The sequence below is a fragment of the Aspergillus japonicus genome (assembly GCF_003184785.1).
Source record: "Aspergillus japonicus CBS 114.51 unplaced genomic scaffold BO86scaffold_38, whole genome shotgun sequence".
Classification (NCBI taxonomy): domain Eukaryota; kingdom Fungi; phylum Ascomycota; class Eurotiomycetes; order Eurotiales; family Aspergillaceae; genus Aspergillus; species Aspergillus japonicus.
Genome location: NW_020291675.1, coordinates 140664 through 165709, shown reverse-complemented (window position 1 = coordinate 165709; position 25046 = coordinate 140664). Strand labels below are relative to the sequence as shown.

Below are 25046 nucleotides of genomic sequence, written 5' to 3'. Positions count from 1 at the left end.
AAGTAGTATAGTATTTTTAAAAGTTATATACTAATTTATAATAAATAGTTACAAATCTATAATATTTTAAATTACTATAAAAAATTATAAAAGTTTAATTTAATTATTATTAATTTTAATACTATATAACTTATTAAAAATATTTATAATCTTTATAAAACTATATTTTAATTAATAGTACTGTTGTAGTATATGAATATTTTTTATTATATATATAAACTATAGTTGCAAAGCTAAAGGTTTTATTTATCTTTCAAAAAAATTAATATATTTTAGCTGCTATATTATAGTTTTAAAAATAGATTAAAAAACTAGCTTTATATATAGTACTAAACATAATAAACATTTAATAGTTTAACCAATTTTATTTTTAAATACTTATATGTATATAAAAGTACCTTTTTTTCTATTATTAGTAATATTATATTAAAAATCTTTTTAAATTGATAGAGTACTACTATTTACAGTATAAGCTGTGATAATTTATAAATATTTATTACTAGATTTTAAATATAGAGTAAGTTTTTTAAAAATAGTATATATATTTTAAAGTAACTTCTAAGTATCAGGATTTTTAAATCTAAAATAGTTGTATAGATTATATTACTATACTAGCTAGTTTATCTAGCCTTTTAACTTTAGTACAGCTTTAAAAATATTAATTTTAAATAAATCTTTTATTAATACTATAGTATAATATATAGCTATACTGCTTACATAGTAGTAGTATATAGTTAATTAATTTATAAACTAGTAGATACTATATTTGGATACTAAGCCGGCTAGAATACCTTAAAAACTTCTCTACTTTATAAAATATATAAACTATAGATTTAAAATGTAAAAGGCCGTTGATATTATAAATATTAATATAAGTAAAAAAACTTTGTAAAATTTTATATATTTAAATCTATTAGATTAGTTTTTAAAACTCTTTTATAAACTACTTTTTATATTTTACTTTTTTTTAATATATTTATTTTTTCTACTTAGTAGTTTATTAATGAATTATATTCTAGGCCTAGCTATAGATCTTACAGCCTATACAATACTTTAATTTAGTCTACTATTTAGTCTACTATATAAAGTATTTTGATTTTTTTATTCTTTTAGTATAATTTACTTATATATAATTTATAATAGTTCTTTTATTGCAGTCTCTACTGCAGTAGTTAAAGCCTTAATAAAAGTTTTTATTACTATATTAATAATAATTAATTAAATTAGTCAGTTTACAATTAGCTCCTAGTTTAATTACTTAGCTAATTTATTTTTATGGATTTATTAGTTAATATTAGTCCAGTTCTACTACTTTGTTATAAAAATAAATAATAAGCTAAAATACAGTACTATATATATTAATATATAGTTTACTTTTATCTACTAGTTCTTTTAAAAAAATAGTAGCTAAGGTGTTTTCTAAACTATTATATAGCCTATATTAAATTTATAATGTATAGATATTACTTTTTTATAGACCATTATTTTTCTTAACAAAAGTAGTTTAAATCTTTATTAGTAGTAATCTTAATCAGCCGGCTGGCTGTTTGATAAATATAAATATATTTATATAGATTTTATATTAGATAGTATAGATTAAAATTATTAAAAATTATATATCTATTTGGTTTTTACAGGGCTGTATTCAGTAGTTTAAATACTAGATTTTCTTTTATAAAGACTTTTATTTTTAGACTTAAATATTAGTTTAGATTAAGATTTATAAGTTTTATATTAGTTACTATTCTTACAGGGTAATATATATTATAAATATAAATTGTGATTAACGCGTATCACAGATGACGAGATGTGGAGAAGTTGTTCATTTTCAGGAGGGCTGGAGAAGCTGGGCACTTAAGATAATTACCTACAGCGAACTATATAGACCAGTAATACAGATGGCAATATAGAAAGATACAAGCACCTTAGTACAGTAAAATAAAAAAACAGCAGTTATAGTTGCCCTTGCTAAAAAAAGACATATCATCTGGAATATAAGATGCTATATATATATAAACAGAAATATATAAAGCAATATTAAACATAATAAATAACACAGTACTTTATAAATATAAAAAATATAAAGTATAGGGTATAGGATACAGATAAATATGCAGAAGTTCATAAGAATAAAAAATACAGAATAGGTAGTTTTATAGTAAAAAATAACTAAATAAAGGGCACAGGAATTAGATAGATAGAAAGAATCTTATAAAAAGTTATCATAGTAAATTAGTTAACCCTATTTTTAAACACGTAAATAGTATCCTTTTACTTAACTAGGATTTTTATAATTCTTTTATAATGTTATAAATTTATTAGTGCCTCTGGATAATACTTATAATTTTCTAACCTTTTATTTTTCTATAAAAAATATTCTTATAAACTTATATATTTTTATAGTATAATATTTGTAAAATAGTAAAGTATATAATATATTATATATCTGCTAATCTGCTAATAGTTTAAGATAATAAATTTATTTATCTATTTTTTCTATTATATAGAATAATCTATAGTAGTATTAGTCCTACAAGGGCTAAAGGGTGAAATAGTGTGATGAATAAATAGCTTTTGCAAAGCTAAGGGTGCTAATATATTACTTTAAAGTATTGTTGCTGCCTTATCTAATTTATAAGGCAGCTGCTGTTTTTAGGGGCGGCTGCAGCCGGCTTACTTAACTATTATATAACTACTACCTTAAATTATTTATATATATTTTTTTTATAGATATCTATAAAAATTAGAAGAGCTGTTTAGACTTTTATAACTATTTTTTTTATAGAAAAGTATTGCCTTTTACAGTAGTATTATTAAAATCTCTACTCTATAAATACTTTTATAAAAAATTAAAGTAGTAGAAAAAATAATTTACTATTTTATACTTTTATAGGGGATATACTATATTATTTTTACTATTATTTTTATAAAATCTTTCTACTGGTATATAGTCTACTATTTATTAGCTAATTTTTTTATAATAGCTTATAAATAGTCTTTTTTATAATTAAAAAAACTTTTTTTTAATAAATAGTATTAAATTTTTTTTAATTTATCTATTTTAGCTGTTTAAAATACTTTACAGTTAAAGCTAGTAGAGCTAATTTTATAAAAATAAAATTTTTTTTTATATAAAAAAACTTTTTTTTTAGGTTTTTAGCTTTTTTTTTTTCTATAATTTTCTTTCTTTTTTTTTTTAGTAAGTTTTTTTATATGGTGTTTCTTTTTTAAATATTTTTATAAGTTGATATTTAGCTAATTTTTTTTATAGTAGTATTTAAAATATTTTATTAATTTCTTTTATAAAGGCTTAGCTCTATTTTTTTTTTTATAAAAGTTAACTAATTTTTTTTATAGTATACTATTTAAGCTTTGTATTTATAGGCCTTATTAGTCTATCTTATTTTATTTTTTTTATATAAATTATTTATAAAACAGATTTAGACTTAGCTAACTATTTATAATATATTTTATTATTTTTTTTATTATAAAAAAAAATACTTTTATTACTGCTGCTGCTACTAAGTCTACTACTACTACTACTATAAATATATTTATTTTTATTATATTTACTACTACTATTATTTTAGCTTTTATTTTAGTTTTTAGTTTTATTATAAACTTTACTGCTGCTGCTGCTACTGTTTTTTTTATATACTATTATTTATATATAAAAAAATAAGGTTTTTTAGCTTATAATAATAAATATTATAGCAGCTTTTATAGATTTTATTTTTATATTTTCTAAATTTTTTTTATTTTTTATAAATATATTTAGGGCTAACTAAAATCAGCTGATTTTTTATAAATAAATTAATAATAAAAAGTAAAGTACTTTACTTTTTATTAAGTTCCCCTTTACAGTTTAGTTTTTAGATTATTTAAAAATAATATCTACTATAGTATTTAATTTTTTTTTTAAATAGATTTATAGTTTTTATTAGATTATAAGCAGATCTAGATTTATAAACCTATTATATAGTTTATATTATATATTAAATAGTTAAACTTTAAACAGTTAGCTATTTAAATATAGTTTTATAAAAATATTTTTATAATTTAAACTGGCCGGCAGCTGCTGCCTAACCAGATATATAAATATTATTATAATTTTTTTTTTTAAAAATTTTTTATAACTGTATTAGTAGAAAAATTAGCTAAAAGTATAATAACTATTTATATATAAATAATAAATACTACTTTTTTATAAAGTAGTAGTATATTTTTATATATTTTAGCTTTTAGCTACTATAAATAAGTACTATAGTTTATATTAGTTATATAAAATATATAATTATAAATAGTTTATAGTTTATATTTAATTTAGTTTTTTTTTAATTATTTAATTAAATTTTTTATACCCCTGTAAGGCAAATTTTTTATAAATTTATAAATAATCTAGATTTGCAGTAGATTTCTAAATATTTTTTTTATTATAATATTTTTTTTATTTAATTAAAATTTTTATTATTTTTTTACAGTATTGCAAATTTAATAATACTTTTAAATAATATTTATAGTTATTTAAACTTTTATTTTTTTATAAAAAATATCTTTACAAGTCTACCCTTTTTATTATATAGTATTTATAAAGTAAAAATATATAAAAAATATTATAAATCTAAAAATCTATAAATAATTTTAGTTTATAAGTCTATTTATCTATTTTTTTAATTATATAAAATAATCTATAATAGTACTAGTCTAGTTTTTTATTTAGTTTTTTTTATAGTAAACTTTTTATAAAAAGCTAAACTTTTTAGTCTACTATAAAAATAGTAGCTTTATAATTTTTATTATAAAAATTTTTTTAATATCTGTAAATCTACTTAAAATTTACAGCTATTTTTTTTTTATTTTTTTAATTTTTTAAAAATATTATTTTAATTTTTTTATAAAATTATTTAATATTTATAAGTTAAGTACTATTATCTGTAGATATTATACAGTTATTATAAAAAATAAAAAATACTTAGTTAATACTTATAAAAAATTATTATAAATAAATCCTGTAAATAGTAGCATCTCCGCCTAATTATTTTATTCAAAATTAATATAGTTTTATAAATACTATTTTAATATATTATTTATTTTTTTTACTTAATTATTTATTTATAGATAATAGGCTGTACTTAAGCCTTATTTAATTATAAAAATATAAATAAAATTTAACTAGAAACTTTTTATAAAAACTAGTTTATAATTTATAATTACTTTTTTAAATATTTTATACAGCTGGAAGATTTTTTTAAAAAAAGTTATTATAAATTTTTTTTTTAATAGTATTTTATAGATTAGAATAAAGTAAGCTATTTTATTAAACTAATTTACTATAATTATAATACTATTATAAATTTTTTATAAGTTTTTATTTTTATAGGTGCTTATAGATAGGCCTGTAATAAAGTTTATAGTTACTTTTTTTTAAAATTTTATAGTAAATAATAGTAGTTTTAATAGTTTTTATTATTTTTTATAGATTATCTGTTTATTTTAATATATTTTATATATATAGTAGTAGTTTTATACAAATTTAGCTAGTTTTAGCTACTAAAATTTTTATAAAATTAACTTTTAGATTTTTACTTTTATAAAATATTTTATAATAAAATTATTATATAGTTTTATAAAAAATTTTAATTTTAGCTAATAGTTATCCGGAATATATAACTTTTCTATAAAGTAAAGTAGTTTTTAATTAATATTTTATTATAAATAATTTTTTTATAGATATTTTCTACTATAAAATAAGCTGCCCCTGCGGCTTTTTTTTTTATTTTATTTAAAATACTTTTTTTATAAGATTATTTTTTTACAGCAGCTAAAGTAGCTTTTATATAAAATTAATAAATAAATTTTTATAGTATATATTTTTATTTATAGTTATTTTTATTACCTTTATATAAAGTTTTAGCTAATCTAAATCTACTGTAGTATTTTTTACTAATAGTATTCTAGCCCTTATAAAAATAGCTGTATTTTTTTTTAAATTTAAAAAATTATTTAACTACTACAGTACTATTTTTTAAAATTTTTTATAGTTTTTTTTATAGTTTTTTTTTTATAGTTAAATTATTATAATAGGGTGTCTGCTGGGTTCTGTAAATCTAGCCTATATATTAAAAAAAATTTAAATACTATAAAATATTATATTTATTTAATCTATTTTTATAATAATTTTTTATTAGTTGTAAAGTATTTAAAATTTTTATAGTTTATAACTACTTTTACTAGATATTTTATATTTTTAAGCTAGTATTACTACTTTTTAAATAATTTTATAATTATAAAAAGTTTTTAATTATAAATACTATAGTTTTATTTTATAGAAATTATTTTTTATAAATAAAATACTACTAGTTTTTATTAGCCTTTTTAGTTTTTTTATAATAGTATTTTACTAATTATAAAGGCTAAAATATCTATTTTAATTTATAAAAGTTTTTTTTTTTAAAAATATACTATAACTATATTTTTTATAAATATATTTTTTAGCTTTTAAAAGCTTTTATAGGCTTTTAGTATTAAAAAACTATATTTAGTTTTTTTTTTTTTTTTTATAAAATATTTTAGTAAGGTCTGTAATTAGTACTGTAATTTATAAATACTTTTTAATAAAGTATTTATACTAATTTATAAAGTTTATAAACTTTAATATATTTTTTATATTTTATAATTTAAATTAATTATAAATAGTTGTAATATACTTTAGTTTTATATAAATATTTTTACAGCTAATTAAAAATTTTAAAAAGTTAATTTTTATTACTATAAAGTAGTATTTATTTAATTTTATATATAATTTTATATTTTATAGTATTTTTAGTATTTTACAGATCTGTATTTTATATATTTTTAAATTTTATAAATATACTATAATATTATTTAAATAAATAATTACAAAGTTATCTAGATATTTTATAAATAAAAAATTTATAAAACTTTAAAATTCTATAGATATATTAGTTAGTTTAAATAATATAATTAAATACTTAAATAGTCTATACTTTATTTAAAATATTATTTTTTATTTATACTTTTTTATAATTTTAATTTTATAGTAGATTTTATATAGGTCCAGCTGTATAAACTAAAAAGCCCCTATAAATTAATTAATATACTTTTTAATTTATAGTAGTAGATAGGTATTTTTTATTATTTATTTATTTAATTTATAGTAGTTTATATATACTTATAAACTTTTATTTTTTTTATTTATAAATAAAACTAGTATATTTACTAGTAATTTAAAATACCAGATCTACCTTTTTATAAGTATTTTTTATAAGTAGTTTTTAAAATTTTTTTTTAATAGGTAATATTTTATATACTTACTTTAACTTTAGCTGGAATTTTTTATAGATATTAATTTTTAGATTTATTTTTAATTTTTATATAGGTAAGTTTACAGCTTTTTTTTATAAATACTATTTTATATTTATAATACTATACTAGTATTTTTTAGTTAATAGTTATTTTATAAATTTTTTATACTATTACTAAATAAAAATTTATTTTTATAAAATTTTTTAGTATAATTTTTTCTGCTGTAATTTATAGTACTTTTAGTATATAGTATTTATAAAACTAAAGTTTATACTTATTAAATTTTATAGTAGATTTTTACTACTTTATTTAAAATATTTTTAAAACTATTTTATTTATTTTTAGTATTATAATTATAAAACCTATTTAGTTTTTACAGTATTTTTAAATATTTTTTAAATATACTATAAATACTATAGTTTTTTTTAACTGTATATTTTTTTACTTAATTTTTTTTATAATTATTTTTACCGGAACAGTTGGCTGCTTTACTTATTTAATAAATATTATAAATATTAGATTTATTTCTACTTTATTATTTATAATAATTTTTATTTTTATAAGGTATTTTTTTTTGCAGAGAATCAGCTATCTTTTTAATTATAAATTAAAATAAATTATAATTTTAATTTAGTTTAAAATAGGTACTATAATTCTGTTTATTACTTATTTTATAAATAGTTTAGTTAACTAGTAATTTTTTATTTAGTAATCTATTTATTTATAATTATAGTAAGCTTTTAATTTAGGGGCCTTTATAAATATTTATAGTATTAAAAAAATTACTTTAGCTTTTAAATTCTTTTTATAAAACTATTAGTTTAAATTTTTAGTTTTTAAATTTTATTTATAAGGGCAGTAGATCTGCAACTTTTTTTTAAAATTTATTTATAAAATATCTTATTTTTTATTTATTTATATTATTAACTTAGTACTGGGTATAATTTTATAAATAGTATAATAAAGTTTTATTTAATTATAAAAAAAATCTGCTGTTTACAGATTTTTTTTAAACTGTAAAAAAAAAAATATAAAAAATAAGTACAGCTATATAGTATTAATATTCTATATTTTATAATCTAATTTAGTTTCTATTTTTTTTTATTTTTATAGATAGGTAAACTCTAGTTTTTTTTATAAAACTTAGTTTTAAGTATTTTTAACTAGATTTTCTACTGTTTATTTATATTATTTTTTAGCTGTATTTTAAAAAACTTATAAAAACTAGTCTATTTTTTTTTATAGTAGAATTTAGCTGTCTTATTTTTTTATAGATTATTTAAAATATAATTTAAATAGACTACTATAATATATATTTTTTAGCTTTTTTTTTAGTTATTAGTTTTTACAGTTAATTTTTATTTAATAATAAATATATAGTAGATAGTATAGTTATAGATACTGTATTATTTTTTATTTATAAATAGATTAATATATATACTAGTTTTTTTAATTTTTACAGTACTAAAACTAGAGTTTTTTAAATTTTTATATAAATATTTTTTTATAGTACTAATTTCCAGCTGTTTCTACAGTTTAGTAATTTATTTAAGTAAATATAAATATTTATAAAGATTTTAAGTTAAAACCTATACTTTTTTTAAGTATAAATAATTTATTTTTTATAGTTAATATATAATTTTTTATAATTAGATTAAAAGAGTTACTTTTAGTTTAGCTTTATATATTATAGCCGACTATTGCTTACTGGGCTATTTTACAGAATATTAAATAATAAAATTATAAAAATTAAAAAATAAAATAGTATAATAAATAAATAGCTTTTATAAAGCTAAGGGTGCTAATATATTATTTTAAAATATTATTACTATTTTATTTAATTTTTAAGGCAGCTGCTGTTTTTAGAGGCAGCTGCAGCCGGCTTGCTTAGCTGTTATATAACTGCCGCCTTAGGTTGTCTATATATATTTCCCTTTACAGATATCCGCGAAGGTTGGAAGGGCTGTTTGGGCCCTTATAAGTCCAGCTTTTTATATAGTTTTTTTTATAAGAAACCTTTTATAAATAGTTAGATTTTTTAGTCGACTGTAAATAATATAGCTCTATATTCTAGTTATAAAGGTTTTTTTAATATTTATAAGCTAGTTTTAGATTTACAGCTACTTATTATCTTATGCTTTTAATTTTATAAAAATAGTTCTTTAATTTTTTAGTAGGATTATCTAGTACTTATAAGTTAAGTATAACTTTATATAAATACCTAACTATTATTATAAAAAATAGTAAATATTTTACAAATATTTACAGAACATTATTATATATAAACTTTATAAGTAGTAGTATTTTTATTTAATTATTTTATTTAAAATTAATATAGTTTTATAAGTACTATTTTAGTATATTATTTAGTTCTTTTTGCTTATTTATTTATAAATAATAGACTATACTTTGCCCTTATTTAATTATAAAAATAGAAATAAAGTTTAATTAAAATATTTTTATAAAAACTGCTGTATAGTTTTTAATTACTTTAATAAATATATTATATAGTCTTAAGATTTTTTTAAAAAAAGTATAAGCTTTTTTAATAGTATTTTCGAAATAAAAATAAAGTATAATATTCTATTAAAATAGTCTACTATTATTATAATACTATTATAAATCTTTTATAAGTTTATCTTTTTATAAATATTTATAGATAAACTAGTAGTAAAATTTATTGCTATTTTATTTTATAGTTTTACTACTATAAACAGTAGTTTTTATAGTTTTTCTATTTCTTATAAACTACATTTCTATTTTAATATATTATATATATGTAGTAGTATTTTTTTTATAAAGCTAGCTAGCTTTAGCTAATAAAATTATTATAATATTAGCTTTTATATTTTTACTTTTATAAAATATTCTATAATAGAAGTATTATATAGTTTTATAAAAATTAAAATACACAAATTTTTATAAAATATAATGGTTTTTGTTTAATACTTTATTATAAGTAATCTTTTTCTATAGATATTGTTTTAGTCTAGACTATCTGCCTTTACAGTTTTAAAATTTTATATAAAAAGTCTTTACTATAAAATCATTTATTTTTGATAGATCTAGTATTTTTTATAAAAAGTCTATTAGTAGATTTTTTATATATTTTTTTATAGTTACTTTTACTGCTTGTATATAGATATACAGCTAATCTCGGATTTTTATAATTTTTTTTACTAATAGTATTTTAGTTTTTATAAAACTAATTATTTTTTTTAGATTTAAAAAATTATTTATCTACTGCTGGACTATTTTTTTAAGTTTTTTATAGTTTTTTTCTATTATTTTTTTATTATAGTTAGATTCTTATATTTTTAGTCTATATTGAAAAAAACTTAAATACTACAAAATATTATATTTATCTTACTTTTTTTAATAATAATTTTACATTTATTATAAAGTACTGGAGAGTTTTATAGTCTATAACTATTTTTATTAAGTACTTTATATTTTTTACACAGTATTACTACTTTTTAGATAGTTTTATAATTATAAAACATTTTTAGTTATAGATTTTATAATTCTGCTCTATAGGTATTATTTTCTATAAATAAAAAACTACTTATTTTTACTAGCTTTTTTAGTTTTTTTTATAAAAGTATTCTACTAATTATAAAAGCTAAGGGATTAGTTTTCATTTATAAAATCTTTTTTAAGACTATACTAATACTATTTTTTTATAAAATATTTTTCAACTTTTAAAAGCTTTTATAAGCTTTTAGAATGAAAAAACTGTGTCCAGTTTTTTTAAATAGTCTTTTTATTATATTAGTAATCAGTACTGTAATTTATAAGTACTTTTTAATAAATTATCTATACTAATTTATAAATTTAATTAATTTTAATATATATTTGTATATTCTGCAGCTTACGCTAATTATAGAATCTTATAATATATTCTAGTTTTGTATAAATATTCTTATAGCTAATTAAAATTTTTAAAAAAATATTTTTTATTACTATAAAAAAGTATTTATTTAGCTTTATAAATTTTTATTCTTTATAAAATATAAAGAATTTTGCAGACCTGTACTTTATATATTATTAGATTTTATAAATAAATTATTATATTATTTAAATAAATAATTATAAAATTATTAAAATAATTCATAAATAACAAGTTTATAAAATTTTAGAATTCTGTAGATATATTAATTAGTTTGAATAATATTAGTAAATATTTAAATAGACTATATTTTATATAAAATACTATTCTTTATTTATACTCTACTATAATTCTAAATTTTTGATAGATTTTATAAAGATTTAACTATATAAACTAAAAAACCCTTATAAGTTAATTAATATACTTATTAATTTATAGTAGTAGATAGAGATTTTTTTTATTTACTTATTTAATTTATAGTAATTTATATATGTTTATAAAGTTTTATTTTTTTATTTATAAATAAAAGTAGTATATTTACTAGTTATTCAAGGTACCAGATTCATTTTTTATAAGTATTTTTAGAAATAGTTCCACAGAGTTTCTTTTTCTATAAATAAAATTTTATTTACCTGTTTTAGCTTTGATAAAAATTTAATAAAAATTAATTTTTAGATCTATTTTTAGTCTGTACTCCAGTATTATTACAGTCTTTTTTTATATAATTATTTTTAAACTTATAATACTATTCTAGTATTTTTTAATTTACTACTATATAACTGTTATATATTATAATAAAATAAAAGTTTATTTTTTTATATTTTACTATATACTTTCTACTACTACAGTCTGTAATACTTATAGTATATTTTAGTCATAAAAGTATAGTTTATACTTATAAAATATAATTTCAAGTTTTTATTATATAGGTTAAAATATTTTTAATATAATTCTTTCTGTTTTTAGTATTATAATAGTAAAACTAGTTTATTTTTTTTATCTTATATTTTATCTAATTTAGCTACAAAGGCTATAGTCTAAATAACTATAGTCTTTTATAACTAATATTATTTATAAGTACCTTTATAAATACCGTTGGCTACTTAGCTTACTTAGGTAATACTATAAATATAAAATTAATTTTCATACTGCTATCAAGTATTATTTTTACTTCTAAAAAATATTTTTACTTTTATATAGAATCAGATTTTTTTCTATATGTAGATTTAAATATATTATAGGCTCTGTCTTTTTTAATACTAGAACTATAACTTAGCCAGCGAATTATTTTATAATTATTAGCTAGAATAAGTAATTTTTTATCTAGTATCTATATTTTTTACAGTTATAATAGATAAGTATTATAGGTAATTTACTTATTCTTTACAGTTATCTATTAGCTATATTTATTTTGAAACTACTTTTTATAGTATTATTATACTAGTTGTCCAGTTTACAGATCTAATTTAAAAGTATATTTAATTTATAGTTCTTATAGTATAGCTTATATCTTTTAAATTGACTTTTTAGCTGGTTTTTTTATTAATTATATTATTAATTTAATATTAGATACCTACCGCTACTCAGCTATTAGGGCTGGCATATACATACATGTATGAATAGATTAATCAATTAATCAATTACTGGTCTGGAAAATAGATTATAAAAGCTATAACAAGCAAGATACTTTTTATAAATATAAAAGTAGAAAAGATATATAACAGTCTTTATTGAACTAATATAATAACTTTTAAAATACTAATTTATTTTATTTTTAGTCTAGAAATATAGTACAGTACAGTCTAGGCTTTTATATATATATTTAGTAATATATTTAATTACTTTCATACTACACCAGATCTTTATAGGATTATAATAACACAGCTGTAATAAAAAAGATAAATTATATAGTATAATTTATATATTATTAATTTTAATCTTTTAACTATAAATTATTTTTTTAAAACTTGTTCCAGGCTGGTAAGCTTGTTCCAGGCTGGTACCAATAGTAATAAAAATACTAATCTTTTTATAATAATTTACTTTTTTAGTACATAATTAAAAAATCTTTTATATAAAAATTGTTATTAATGTTTAGATTTTTTCTGCAGTATAGTATTTAAGAATTATATAATAAACTATTAAAATTATAAACTATATATATACAAATAAGTTTATATAGCTCTAGTTTTATGCTTAAATTAAACAGCTTAGCTAAAATAATCTTATTTACAATATTTAAACCTAAAAAAGTAATCATAGTTATTTTTAAAAAAAAGAAGTAATAAAACAGATTATATTTTTACTATTTTAATATTTAAGACTATACTGGTACCGGCCTAAAGATCTTAATATTTTTAACTAAAAGCTGTTTCTGCTTTTTAATTTATAAATATATATAATAAAATCCAGCCGGTTGTCTGTAGATTAGCTATAAAATAATTTATTTTAAATATTTAGCTAATTAAAATTTACTATTGTAGTAATAAAAAGTAATAATAGACTATAAACCTATACAATAGCTATAATATTATAAAAAAGGTGTTATATATAGTACAGGCTGTTTATATAGCTAAATAATAAAACTATTTACAGCCTAATTCTAAGCTATAAAACTAATAATATTAGTATATATTATTAAATTTATTAGTCTACTGTACAAATTAGCCTATAGTTTATTTTTGTTATATTTTATTTACTTTAATTTATTTTATTTAATAGTTATTAATATATTTCTTAAACACTGCTGCTATAAATATCTAGTCTATTAAAATATATTTAACTTATTTTTATAAATAAAATTATAATATATATAAAATACTTATACAGTTAACCAGCTATTTTTATAGTTTAAATTATTATTAAAATATAAAGCAGTATTTTTATAAAGCTATAGGCTCTAGTACCAGCCCAGCTTACTATATAAAAATATAATATAAACTAAAATAAAAAAATATAGAAAATATTAATATAAATTAGCTGTAGCTGTTCTTCTATGGTATATAAATATAAAATAATATTTAAAAATATACAGTAGCTGTAATTAGTATTTATATTAAAAGTAACAGCTGCTATTTTAAATAAAATAAAAAGATTATATTACAAATAGTCTATATTTTTTATTATTAAATTAATCTGCAGTATAAATATAATATTAATTAAAATAAGATATAGATTAGCTTTATATAGCTGTTTTTATACAGAGTAGTATATTAGAATTATATAAACACAGATATTTAAATATTTTAACTAATTAATTTGATATATAAAATAAAAAGTTTATATTATACAAAGTATAAATATTATTATTCAATTCTGTATTATAAAATATACCTATATAAAAAAAAGGCAGATAACTATTCTTATATTTTAGTAGTTTATATAAGTAGATTAATTTTTTTTAATATTTATTAAAATATTCCTACTGGTAATATATTTATAAATTAATAATCTATAGATATAAATACTATTATACTATTATAATAATAAACTTTTAATATAAATTATCAGCTGTTAGAATTACAGTAAAAATAAAGATTATAAAAAAAAGATAGTATATAAATTATAGGTAGAACTATATTATTTTTATGTTGTATTTTTAAATATAAAAAATTTTATAAATAAAGTATAAATATTTATTTATTTAGTATAAGACAATATTAAAGAATATACTATATTTATACAGCTAAAATTATATATTTTAACTAGTTGTTAATAAAAATAGTAGATATATCGCCGGTGGAAGAACAACACGCCGCAAGGTACGTATAGAGGTAGAGTATGCCCGGCGGCCACCAACGCCGCCAGTACGCGACGCAGGGAAGGAATCTACGTGGAAAGTCTGCGTGAGAATTAAGGATGCAAAGGAAAGAACTGGCCAACTGGCCAACTGGCCAACTGGCCAACTGGCCAACTATTTTATTTGTATATATAGACTTGATACCCCAGCGGCTCGCCCAGCCGCTGGACCGGGATCTGCCGCCACTCGGCCATTGGGGCTGACACATGCGTGTATGAATCAATCAATCAATCAATATATAATATATTTTATGGTAGGCTATATAATTATTTCTAATACTATAGAAACCTTTTATATAAATAAATTTTTTTAAACAGTAGACAGCTGATGTGCTGTATTATTAATAAGTATTTAAATAGATAAAAGAATTTAAAAATATATTTAAAAGCTGATATTTTATATAGTCTGCTATACAGGTAAGGCAGCATCAGTTTAGTAGACTATTTAAAAAATAAAAGTATAGCTTAATAATAAAAATTTTATAAGTATTGTAAAGATTTATTAGTAATAGTTTATAAAAACAGTAAAAGCAGCTATACTTAACAATTAAAATATAATTTAAAAATATATAAACTAAAGTTTTAGTTTAAAATAATAAGTTAAATATTAAGTAGTAGATACCACCAGCAACACCTTTTATATAAAAAACTAATATATAAAAAACTTAACTATTTAAAAAAAAGATTTTATAAAGAAGCCTGGCAGTATTAAAAAACTATAAAACCAGTAAAAGAATAGACTGTAGAAAAGCTGTAAAAGAACTTTTTATATAGTAGAAAAACTAGTAGTTAAATATTAATAAGCTAAGTAAAAGTAGAGTAAACTATTCATATAAAAAATAAAGAAATGTATATTTAAAAATTTATTAAAAATTTATTAAAAATTGGAAAATAAATTCTCTGGGCTAAAGATAAGATTAATTTATAGCAAAACTTCTAATCTATTTATAAAACTTTTTAATATTTTAAAACTATAAAGAACTCAGCCTACAAAGTTAAAATATATAATTTCAGTATTTTTGTTAATAAAATTTCTATTTAAAAAACGTGGGGCTAAGAATTTATATAGATTAAAAGCTAGAGTTTTTCCGCATCAGATAAACATATTCTTAGAAAACTATATTCAGAATAGATTAAAAAATCGACTTAATTAAATACCTTTATTTTTGTATACAATAGTAGAGATAATTAAAGTAAAGTTTTGTAATTCTTATAGTAATTTCAAATATTACAGCTCTGTAACTATTTAATATAAATTAATATATAACTTTGAAAAATACTATCCTACTTTTATTAGTTTATGCTTAATTTATATAGTTTAAATATAAAACAAAGATTTAATTTTTTAATTATTAATCTATACTATTAATAATAAAACTTTAATTAATATTATATGCAATTATAATAGTAATTACAGCAGCTCTAGTATAGACTGTAACTATAAATATAATAATAATAATTATAAGTATAGTAAAAATTAATAAAATTTTAATATGTAGTATAAATATAAATAATTTAATATTACTGATTAAATTTCATATTCTATATTCTTTATTAATATAATAAAAGTTACATTCTAAAAAATATGTATTAAATCCGGCTAATAAAATAATATAAGTAAAAGTATCAATATAATATTTATACTTATAAATTTTGTACTACTATCTAAACTTTTAATAGTTAATATAATAAATATAATCTTTGACTTTTTTAATGTTTTACTATCTTAGTTCGTTTCACCATTATAAGTATATTATAAACAGATAAATATTTAACTTATAGATATAATTAAATACTTAATTTTAAAAGGTATTAAAAGTAAAGTATATTCCAAGTAGTATTTTACTATTTTTATATTTTATATTTACTGGGCTATGATAGTAATAAACAAAATAGGCTGTTTAATATACTAGAATTTAAGTATATTTAGTTAATATTAGTTTTAATAAATTATCTAATTTTATTTAAACACCTAATATATTTTAGAACAAATATATATATTAAAATAAAAAAATAATACCTTTCATTCAAAATTGTTAAAAATCAAACTATATTGTTACTAGTATTATTTAGTATTTTTTTATATAACTAGTATAATAAGCTATAAAGATATATATAGTCTATCAATTTATAATATTTTGATTTATTTATTTTTCTATTAATATTATAGCTAATATGGTTAAAAAACTAGTTAATATACTAATTATAATATATATTCAATATACTACTATATAGTCTAGATTCTTAAATATAAAGTTTAAAAATTTTAAAATATATTATTAGTTTTAATATCCAAAAAAAATTTCTATTACTATATAATTTTAATAAATTAAAAATTTTATTTATATTAATATTTATAGTCTACTAGTAATATATAGCTAAACTAGTATATATTACTATAATATTTTTATAACTTATATATTTTATTATTATTAATAATTTTTCAAAAAAATATAGTAAAGTTTATAATAAATTTATTATATAATAAAACTAAAAATTATATGTTAAAAGACTATCTTTTAAGCTACTCTGAATTTATTTATAAAATTTATAATATTAAAACTTATTAGATTATTTATATATATAATATTGTTTTTAATAAAAAACTAATTTTATAGATAGTATTTCTTTAATTATATATAATTTTAATTTTATATATAATACTACTGTTAAAATAAAATATATTAAATAAAATAATTTAGACTCCCGGTTTTTGAATACTATACTTTTTTAATATTAAAAGTTTTTTTAAACTATTTTTTTTAATAATCCAGTTTTTAAAAATAGAAATAGTAGTATAGATTTTAATTAATTCATTAGATATAAGATATAAATAAACTAATATATTACTACTACTAGATTAAAATAATACTATATATAATACAGCTATAATACTATTTTCTACTATTGAAAATAATATTTTTTATAATAAACTAATAGTTGTAGATTTTTTAAATTAAAAATAAAATTCTTTTGGATTAATAGTTTTAAAAACTGTATTATAGCTACTATATCATTTAATTTATATTTATAAGCTGTTTTATATACTATTTAAATTACTAAAGTTATATATTATTAATATTAATAATTAATAATAATTAAGTTTTTTATATTAATATTTTTATAATCTATTTGTTAAAAATTATTTTGTTTATATTTTACTTTTTAATACTGCAGCTATACAGCCGGCTAAAATTTTATTTGAATATGAAAACTTTTTACTATAAAAAATTAGTACTATATAAAATTACCTATACTTTTACAAGCTATATTAATACTATAGCCTTTATTACAATTTTAAAATAATATAAAGTAGTCTATTAAAAAATATAGTAATAAACTAAATAAGATATTTTTTATATTATACCATACTTTTATAAATTAAAACTTCTACCTTTAAAATAAATTTGAAAAATTAAATATAATAGTATATATGTCAGCGTTGCTAATACGGCACGTGATTCCAAGAGACCTTTTCCCACTTTGCTTATGTGCAGGAACGCAGTTAAAAACAACCACCAAGAAAATTAAAAGAACACGTTTCAGAGCCTTTTCTAAGACTTTAAAATTACCAACAGGTTATAAGCCCGGAGCCTTTTTATAATTCTAGAATATATTATCTTTTTTTTATTTATTAATTTCAATACTTTTTATAATTGCTAAGCCCTTTTATAAATAAAATATATTACAGTTATTACTGCTAAGATGCCTAAAATTACTAAGTCTCTGTATATTCTTATCAGCTTACTAAACTGGTACTTTTAGAGCCTCTGTATTAAAGCTTAACTCTATATTTATTTAGCTTAAAATATTTCTATTAAAACAGTTAATAAAGATAATAAAATACAGTTAAGAGGGCTAAGAAAAAGTAAAAAAGTATAATTAGTTTAATATTACATTTACTATTAGACTTGATTCTTCTTTAATTGTTTTAATATACTAATATTAAAGCACTTTAGCGATTTCTTAAAAAGAAGTACAGTAGTTCTAACAAGACTTAGTGCCTTTAAAGTCTTTAAACTATAATAAAAAGTCTTTTAAATAATTATATTAATATTAAAGACTATATTGCCGAAGTTAAAAGTAGTATTTAGCTAATTAAAATATATTTATTCTTTAAAAAAATAGTTCTTAAAATAGTTTTTATGCAACATTTTACTTACAAATCTTAATAATCTATACTAGAAGACTTTTATTACTATTTATTTTTAGAAATTAAAAAAATAAGGTTTAAAGATCTTACTGCTCAGATAATTAAATATAAAAAATAAATATAATATTAAGAATTTTTAATAAACCTTACTAATACCAAGAAAGGCAAACAGTTGGCAAAGAATTTATATAAAGAATACTGTAAAAAATATAAGACTTAGATCTGTGACTACTGTAGAAAAAATAGTTATAAAAAGGCCTATTAGCAGCTACACCTGGAATTAAAGCTAAAAGAATCTACATATCAGAATATAAAGCCAAGTTATACTAATATTACCTTAAGAAATCTAATATTATCTTGTTACTTTGTTATTTAGTATTAGAATTACTATATAAGTTTATATAAGAACTGGATTGCTGCAAAACTGCAAGACTGCTTAGGGCCTATAGGTAAAACTACTTACTGTCATTTTAGCTAAAAATTCTAAATTCTATATAAAAACTAAATATATATTAATTAAATAGTACTTTATATAGTATAAAGTATATATTACGAGTATTAAACTTCTTTACATTAAATTAATATAATAAACAGCTAATAGTTATATAAAATTATTTTAATATAACATATATATTTACTTTATTAAACAGCTTAGTATAGTAGACTATATAATCTAATATCTTTGTATTTTGATAGTCTTTATTTTCTATCTTAAAAATATAAGTAGCCTTATATCTTTTTATATATAACTTAGTATATGACATCCTTATTTATAGGGGGTGTAAGAGATATCTGGGGTTATGTGACCTCGGACCTCACCACTTCGGCCACGTAGCTAGATACACACACAATGATACACATATCAAGCAGTCACAGGGCCCTTTGGCCCCCCCTACGCAATCTGTAGTGCTGGGTTTGAGGCGAGTTGCCGGCCCCAGCCTACATTATAGGGCTTCAGCGACAATAGAATAGCTGCAGTAGATAACGCAGCAGCAGAATAGGGCAGTGAAAAAGTATTAGAAACAGAACCAGAGGCCAAGTGGAAGTGTTAAATCTGATAAGTCACGGGACTACTACTCATACTCGTAATATTTTCGATGTACTGTACGTACTCATATAATCATTTCCGCTGCAAAAACTATGTGGGATATCAGGAGCACGTATACGTATACCATTCAGCACCACTTGTCCGATCTTCCCAGAATAGTTTTCCACATCGTAGAGTTGGTAGTGGTATAGTGAAAGTCATAGTACTTTGGTTGTTTAAACGTCTCTACACATTTGATAGCAGTGCTGTTGATAGGCAAAAATCCAGCTAGCGAGAGCGGAAGCTACAGGTCTGTACGGAACTTGATACGGAGTCTGCCGGAACAAACCCACAACATAATCATAGTCACAACTCAGGTATCAAAGTCAGAGATCGCACACCTTAAAATGTCGTGCTAAGGTGTATGCTGCCGCTGTCACTAATTCGTTGCAGATGCCCCTCTGCCAATTCGCTCTTAAGCGCACAAATAGAACTTTCTCTGTCCAGTTTGTCCCATTCGCGCGCACCAAGGCGAATCAGTCTTCGATGATCAATTGTCTGCTCAACGAGTCTGTCTTTGTCGGTATCCAATTGAGAGAGGCGTTTTTCCATAGAGCTGTTGAGGCCAGAGGGAAAGGGCCTGCCTTCGGTTACAATTGCGCGTAGCCCGGACAAGTGGTTAGGAACCTTCTGCACGCGTGATTGAGTATTTCCAGGGACACTATTCTGTCTGCCAGACGATTGTCGATTTGTATCGGCTATTGGGGTCGTAGGGGGAAGACTATTGCGCGGGCCAGTTGGGGGAGACCCATGGAGTCCAATGGATGCACCTCCGCGACGCGCCGACGATGCTAACCAGGAATTCTCTTTGAAGCTCGCACCACCACGGGGCCGAGTCGGGGCTGATAGTAGAGATATGTTCGACCCGCGATTTGGCTGCGGCAAAATCCTGAGGCCGTGTGAAGGACCAGACGGTGGCGCTTGGGTTAGTGCGGCGTTGTAAGCTTTCGGCTGTGTTGGGACACTATTGGGATGAAAAGCACCGGGCTTGTTTGCATTTCCAGTGAGTTGGGCATCGAAAGACCGACGTCGATCATCTCGGTCTGTACTTCGCCTCTCTGTAGCGGTGCTCGCATGATCTAGGGCAGGCACCCTTGGCCTCACTTCCTCATGCCTTGGCTTATCTTTCAACGAACCTGACCGATCTTCGCGGAGTTTTGGATAGTCTGAGTTTCTAGGTTGACAGCGAATAGGTGTACGATGCGGCGGAGATCGATCCCGAGTTTGGTCGATAAAGGCGTTGGATCTCTCATTGACCGGAGATGACCGTCTCGAATTGGGTAAAGAAGCAGAGGCCGACGTATACCCCGGAGATGGTTCACCCTTGGCAGATGGTGATGGTCGCTGTTGAGATACGCCGATTTCCGTTGCCCGATCTCTGCGGACCGTGTGTAAAGGACTGCGTGGTCGGTGCAGTAGGGGGGTGCGGCCACTGCTATCTCGAGCTGGCAGTTCGGCTTTTGAATACTTGTCTGCGGACAGAGAAGGACGCTCTCTACGGGGTTGCCTGAAATTCTGACTGGGGGGTGACGCTTCTCGCAATCTTTTCGGTGTGCTTCGGCCCCAACTCATCTCCCGATACGGGCCATCGCCATAAGGTGATCTTGATCGCCAGAGTGGCTGATGTGGTGATCGATTTCTGCCATCCCTCCTGGGTGAGAAACGGCGGGGTGGAGAGGATGCCTTCTGATAAGGGCCCAATACAGTATCTCGACTGTAGAAATGAGGGCTACGTGAAGGACGGCGCCTGGACGGAGCCGGTGACCGACTACGAGCACGGCCATATGTCCGATTACTGGGAACCCATGTGTCCGCGACGAGACGTGGAGAACGAACCCGGGGAGGCGATCTACTGCGACGACTATAACCTCTAGAGGCAGCAGGTCGATAGCTTTCACCGCCGCGGTGATCATCAAACCTAAGGTTGAAACATCATCAGCCTCAATCTGTCGGAGGGAAAGATAGGAAAGGGCATGTCGACCAAACCTTCTATTGCGATCCCAGTCCATGCTGTCCGAAGGTTGTTGCAGCTTCTGCTTGAATCACAAGATGATCGCGCTGTATGTGGTCGATGAGACTGCTCTCGGTGTTATGTTGAAGAGAGTAATACTGTATCCAACATCATTAGCTAGATTTAGGTTCGAGAATGACAATTACCACTGCGGGTACTGTACAAATGCATTTCCCCGGGCTTGGACCAGAGACGGCATGTCCACCGCCTTCCTGATTGTTGCTTCTCTTTCATGTGCTAATAATTCGGATCTAATAACAATGCAAACCTCCTAATTTTCCTCTGATTGATATAAACTACTTGAATATATTGGTAAATGATAAAAGCTACTGTACTATTATATGCAGAAGTACTAACTTGTATAGGTGATTTGATGACTTGAGGGCGGGCAACATGGAATAACCTGTTATATTTATTTGTCTATAGCAATAGAGGTTGTCAGCAGAACTGGAAATTCCCAGTTGTGGGGCGATTCGGAAATTTGATGTAGTTAAGAATATGAGTATGTTGATTGTTAAAGGCAAAAAGATGGAGAATTAGTCAGGCTAAAGTTATGCTGCCAGGGCATTTATTTAGTGAACACAGGTCACGGCAGCTGTTTATTAGCGTTGTGTGGAACACTTGGCGTGCACGTAGTGTCAAGGCAATTACTAAGCAGTTTTTGTTCCACACAACCCTATAAATTACTGTCTTTAATTATTGAAATTCAAATTCCCCCTATATTCTTAAATACTCTTACACACGTTATTTTTTAAGTTAATTTTCTAAGTTACTTTTTTAAGTACTTAATAAGTACTTACTAAGAGTACTTTCTAAGTACTTTTTAAGTATTCAAAAAAGTAACTTAGAAAGTTAAAATAGACTTATATCCCTAATGAGGAACCCTAATGTAAAAAAATAATAAAAATATTCCCTAATAAAAAAATCCTAATATAATATAGACCCTAATAACCCTAAAGTACTTAAAGAATACTTAAAAAAGTAACCTAGAAAATAGTGTATGTAAAAGTATTAAAAAGATGGTGTGGAATGAGATTTTGGAATTATGTAAAGAAAGGGTTGTGTATAAATCACGTGACTAAAAATGCTTAGTAAGCAGTTTTTGTTCCACGCGACACTGAAATCCGACATAGCCGATCTGCAACCACATTTATAAGTGGCCTAACAGGTTGCATGACCCTTACCCATTTCATATGATTGCCAAGGCCATTAATAATCAAAACTAAGCTAGATATATATTCTGTATATAGATAATTTACTAAAAGATTACCCTGATATAAAAAATTATATATAGAATAGACTTTTATAAGAACACTGATATATAACCTTTGGCCTCTAATAAACGCTAAGATCCTAATATAATTCCAAGCACTGAGTAAGTACTTATTAAGTAATTAATATATTATACTATAAAGCTGGTAGAATTTATAATGTTGAATTGCTGTATACTAAGCTTATTTCATATACAACTTATTTTAGTCACATGTTGATCATGTGCATGTTGCAGGAGTAAAATAACAACCGTCCCTTATCTGCAACCACCATTTATAAAGGCGGGGCCTATAAGGGCGTGCCTGACCTGCAGGTTCCTGGCCAAGTTATTGCAATACACCTTTTACAGGCTGTCACAGGCAGAGCGGGAACAGCAGTAATACACCACCCAGGACTCTGCCCCACCACTGTATATAGCTACAATAGTTAGCTAGAAACTGAAATACAATAAATTATTATTTTTAATAAATAATTATTGTTACAGTACAGATCTAATTTACTAATTCTACCTGTTCTACCTGCTTTGCCTACTTAACAAGTTTAACTATTCTATTTTAACAACCCAACTACTTTTTTAAACTACTTTATATATAGCAGTAGTAACTACAGTTTAATTTAAAAATAATATTGAAGTTAATAGTATAATTAGTTTTATTAGTATTATACCTATAATATCTACTATTTTAGCTGTATATTCTAAATTATTTATAAAATATAGTTATAAAATATTCTAGGCTTTAAAATAAACAGCTTATTATAATATAATACTGTTAAATAGAAAGGCCGGGATCTAATTTAATTAGCTTATAACTATAGTTTTTTTTATTATTATTATATATATATATATATATATATAGTATAATAAGATTATTTATATATAAAAGCTGCTAGTTGGTTATATATTTATATTTTTAGTTTTTTTATATACTGGCAGATATATTGTGTTTATAGAAGTTATAATTAGTAAAAAAAAATAAACTATTTTTTTATATTAATTTTATTAATATTTTTAGATTTTGCCAGTATATAGCCGGCAGTAATAAAATTATATATAAGATATATTTTAATAAAGTCTTTCTGGCCCAGTAAAAGCTATAATAACTACAGATATCTTATTTTTTTATATAAAATAAATTTTCTATATTCTATAGGAAAGAAATAAAGTCTATATACTTTAATAAAAATAATTAGGCCAAAAGATACTTGGCTTATATAAAAAATAATCTAGATTATAAAATCTACTTTATACTATATAAGTATATTTTTAAAATATAGTTTAGTTACTATATATATTTATATATTACTAAGCTGTATTTAGTAAAGCAGCTAATTATTTTTAACAGAGTTTTAAAAACTAAAGATAATAGGCTATTTTATCTATATTTTTTACTAAAAGTTTTTTTACATAATATAATTATTTTTAGCAGCTTTTTTAAAATAATAGTATATTTAGATTAGGATTACCCTTTATTTAAATAGTAGTAGAAGTCTTAGTAGTATTAAGTATTTT

At 21.4% G+C, this 25046-nt stretch overlaps 1 protein-coding gene across 1 annotated transcript; it reads right to left on the bottom strand.

The window, feature by feature from the left end:
• Positions 1–20344: 20344 nt before the first annotated feature.
• On the bottom strand, positions 20345–22383 carry BO86DRAFT_342189 (uncharacterized protein). The gene is made up of 2 exons (XM_025669106.1): positions 22240–22383; positions 20345–22171 (listed from the first exon to the last, which is right to left on the bottom strand). The coding sequence occupies exons 1-2, from the start codon at positions 22260–22262 to the stop codon at positions 20596–20598; spliced, it is 1599 nt and encodes a 532-aa protein (XP_025525982.1). The 5' UTR covers positions 22263–22383; the 3' UTR covers positions 20345–20595.
• Between the last annotated feature and the right edge of the window lie 2663 nt (positions 22384–25046).